Source organism: Notothenia coriiceps, unplaced genomic scaffold (assembly GCF_000735185.1).
Source record: "Notothenia coriiceps isolate Sejong01 unplaced genomic scaffold, NC01 NC01_scaffold00037246, whole genome shotgun sequence".
Taxonomy (NCBI): domain Eukaryota; kingdom Metazoa; phylum Chordata; class Actinopteri; order Perciformes; family Nototheniidae; genus Notothenia; species Notothenia coriiceps.
This window is the reverse complement of record NW_011369947.1, coordinates 566,467-570,676: the sequence shown is the minus strand read 5'-3', so window position 1 is coordinate 570,676 and position 4,210 is coordinate 566,467. Positions and strand designations below refer to the sequence as shown.

General features: G+C 36.2%; 1 protein-coding gene across 1 annotated transcript in view; it reads left to right on the top strand.

Annotated features, from left to right (window-relative positions):
* The window catches only part of LOC104965515 (LIM/homeobox protein Lhx8), a 6,526-nt gene extending 2,818 nt beyond the window's left edge, over positions 1 to 3,708 (top strand). Inside the window, 5 exon segments of the mRNA XM_010794473.1 lie at positions 1 to 64; positions 796 to 899; positions 1,359 to 1,454; positions 2,232 to 2,421; positions 3,193 to 3,708. The exon segment at positions 1 to 64 is cut by the window's left edge and continues 31 nt beyond it. Coding sequence (XP_010792775.1) covers positions 1 to 64; positions 796 to 899; positions 1,359 to 1,454; positions 2,232 to 2,421; positions 3,193 to 3,269 — 531 coding nt within the window. The 3' untranslated portion in view covers positions 3,270 to 3,708.
* The last annotated feature ends 502 nt before the right edge of the window (positions 3,709 to 4,210 follow it).

Below are 4,210 nucleotides of genomic sequence, written 5' to 3'. Positions count from 1 at the left end.
AAGGTGCTCTGCAGGGTGCACTACGACTGCATGCTGGACAACCTGAAGCGGGCCGTGGAGAAGGGTGAGCCGGCCGGGGGGAGGGGGGAGACTCGGTCCTTATCCTGTTTTCTACGTTATGTCTATAACACATCTAGAGGCAATAGTATTACTTAAAGTCCAATACGTTACTTTATTTTGTCAGTTTTCTTTTATTGTGAAAAACCATGTCCTTATCACAGAAGTATTTTATTATTGAAAAAAATATCAGTCATTTATTTTCCTTTAAACCACTAAAAAAGAAGACTGAATATGTATTTTTTTTTTAGATATACTAACTAAATGTATATGTGATTGAATGAAAAAAAGCATAATTTTAGCCTACAACAACTTCATGTCCCAAGAATATTTATTTAAATGGAAGTGATTGGTTATAGTTTTTAATGACTTGGTTTTTAATATTGTTATTGCATGCTGCTCTTTTTATTCAACAACTTCAACTGTATTATAATTCCATAAATGATCAGTTTATTTTTCTAAATGCTTTTTTATGTTGAACAGCTTCCAAAGACACTTACTGCATGATCACATCCCTTGTTAAGTGTGTCTTGTTTCATGATGCTTTGTAAAAGAAAACCTACCTTTTGATTAAATCAACTAACCGATTAGTCATCAAAATGTTGTGTAGGTTGATTTCATTTCTTTAGTAAAGGTCTCTAATTAAAATAGCCTACTTAGAAATAATTTAAAGGAAATATATATTTCGGCTACATTTTTGAAGATGTTTTAATATGAGACGTGCTCTTATTGTTGCAGGAAGCATTGTAAACATGGAGGGGGCTGTGCCCACCGAGCAGGAGATCAACCAGCCCAAACCCTCCAAGAGAGCGCGCACCAGCTTCACCGCCGACCAGCTGCAGGTTAACCTCCATCCTCACTTTTCACAGATAAACAATGATTATGCAATTCTGCTGGGAAAACACTGAATAATATATTATTTGATGAGCCCACGAATACATTCACCTGATCTCAAATTTGTGTAATCAAAATGTTGCTCCAGAGGATTAAACAAAAATAGTTATAATGTACATTTGAATAAACTATGTATTTTTCTTTCTTTACAATACTGAATGATATAAAGTATTATGTTGCATCCAGGCAACTATAAATCAATGTCAACCCTAATATTAAAGTATTTTTTATTCTCGTTATTCTGTAGAATTGTATTTTTGTCTATAACAACATGATTTGTGAACTGTAGTGACAAACCAAATGTGGCTGAAATCTCTACACAGCTCTTAAATATTAATTTCCTCACACCCCAACGAAGCTAATGTGTGTGTTATTGACGTGTTTCTGTTTTACCTGTGAACATGCAGGTGATGCAGGGCCAGTTTGCTCAGGACAACAATCCAGACGCTCAGACGCTGCAGAAGCTGGCGGAGCAGACGGGTCTCAGCCGGAGAGTCATACAGGTCAGTGAGGAGCTTGAGGGGGGGTGGAGTTTGCAATATGGAAACTCCATCTTGTTGTTAAAACATTAAGGAAAACCAAAATAAAAACATTTATTCTAATTCTTTTAATGTAAAGCATGTTTCAAAAACTATATTCTGCTGCAGTTTAATAAAAAAAAACAGCACATTTTATTCATAAATTGATCTCATATTTTTAAATGTCAAATGTGAATCAACAAAGTCTTGACATGAAGCTGAACAAATAACTATGTTTGACCTTCTGACATGTTGTGCAGAAGAACAATACAGCATACAATAATAAGTAAGAATACCTTAAATGTACACTTTGAAACAATAAGTGAATACATATTTTTAGTTATTTTCTATTTCTGGCACAAGGTTTATCATATATGCAATAATCAGAACATTAACTATTTTTCAATTGTGTTATTTACATAAAAAATAAGGTAAACAAGTAAGTGTGTTCAAATAAGGTGTATCATTAAATAATGTAAACTATACAGAGTTACTCAGCCTCACACAGCTTCAGATCAATGGCTGTGAGACTTTAAACTCACTTTGAATGCTAGTAAAAGTTGATAGACATATGGTTTTACTCACCAGGTGCAGCTCCTCCACTGTCTGAGATCTCTTGGCAGCGAGCTAAAGTCCTGCAGTTTACAAGCTTACGGAATGACTCAGTGTGTCTTTTGGTTTATGTGTTTTGTGTGAACGGTAGATTGTTTGATGGTTTGTTTTTATGATCCTACAAAAAGTGTTTGTCCCGTTAACTAACAGGTCTGGTTCCAGAACTGCCGAGCCCGCCACAAGAAGCACGTGAGCCCCAACCACAGCTCCAGCAACCCCATGTCCTCGCTGCAGTCCAGCCGCCTCTCGCAGCCCACCCCCACCCCCGAGGAGCTGCAGTACACAGCCTACGGGGGCCCGGAGGGGTCAATGCTCTCTGCACTACACTCCTTCATAGACAGTGAGCACCAGCCTTTTCATGACATTAACACGGTGTACTGTGGTTCACTGCTGACTATAAAGAACTACATGTCAAATTCATATTTTAATATTTGAAATATTATATTGATCTGGTTTATTTTAAAACAGGAGTTTATCTGACAAGAGGCACTTAAAAAGGTTTCCCAAATTGTGGTTACGTATCCCTCCAGCCAAAGACAAATATCAGCTTAGTTAATTTGCTAATGATTTGATGTTATATTTAAAAATCTAGTCCAAAGAAAAAATTAAAGCATAGGATCTTTTTTGAAAATGTCAGGATATAAGATGATCATTGAAAAATAAATACAGTTCAAATATTTTTTAAAAGGAACTTTCTTCAAATGGCATTAGTGAATAAAGAGAATTGTGCAACATCTGAATTGGGAGGATGAATATAAAACATAACAACAATGGTCATACATAATTGACTACGTACACAGGTCACACTAACCATCGCTGCTCATGAAATTAAATGAAACCAGAGGTTCCTGAATTGATTTCAATCCACGGTTGCCGTTTCATTAAATATCACATTGTCATTTTGAGTATTTTTATGGAAAGTCATAACAAGTAATCCGGACTTATTTGATTTTTGAGGTGAATCATATACAATCTTCAATCAAACTTTTGAACAAAGACAAGAGAGGCTTAATGATGACGCTGAAGCTTTTTACTAATGTCTTAATATATAATATAAAGATCTATTTATATATAATTTATAATGACTGCAGTGCTCTCTGTGTGCCCGCAGTACACTCCCCTCCATCAATGTTTCAACCGCTGCTGCCAGCCCACGCCATGACCTCCCTGCCTGTGTCTCACGCCTGAGACACACACACACACACACACACACACACACACACACACACACACACACACACACACACACACACTTCAGGTCTCCATGGTAAATATAGCTTATTTTAAGGGAACCATAAAACGTGTTTTTCTTGAACAGCCAGTGATTTATTAAATGTCAACATTCTTTGAAAACTTATTTCACTGTTAAGCACAATATGGTTGACTATAATTTATTTGTACTGTATAATGTGGAAATGAAAAGGTTTCTGTGTACCTCAGTGGATTGTGGCAGATGATATGACATCATCAAATCATCTGTTTGTGTAGTTGGTGACAGTTGGACCGGGCTACTCTAAGTGGGAGCCACCCGACCCAAAATGTCAAATCGTTATGAAGGTTGTACAGTTGTGTTTGAATATTGCAATTAATTTATTCATTGTATGTGAAGTCTGTTTTTGAAAATAAATGTCTAATTTTACAAAACCGGGACTAATTAAGAAAACATCATTTTCTGATCCAGTGACATCTGACATGTTGGATGTGCATATTAAGAGAATAGAGTCTAGTAAATGCATAGTAGAAATACTATTTATTGATAAAAACAGAAACATTTATATTTGAATGTAATATAATCTGTTAAAAAAAACACATGCAACCGTAACGTTATAAATAAATATAAAACAGAGGCACTTATACTGTCAGCTTTGTGCACAATAAATAACACCATTTGGAGTATTGACAGGTTTGAGCACTGCATCTTCAGAGTTTGACTTTTAAGAGTTTGCGGTTAGAAAAGTGACGCACGTAATGAGGAGAGGAGCTGCACTTGTGTCTACTTGTTGACTGTGGTTGACCAAAATAATCAAATTTTCAGACATGGAAGGGGGGAGGGGGGGCATATAAAAGCAGCTTTTACTTCTGTTATCAGATCTTAGGTATCAACCCTCATGGGAATGAAACCCGACCTG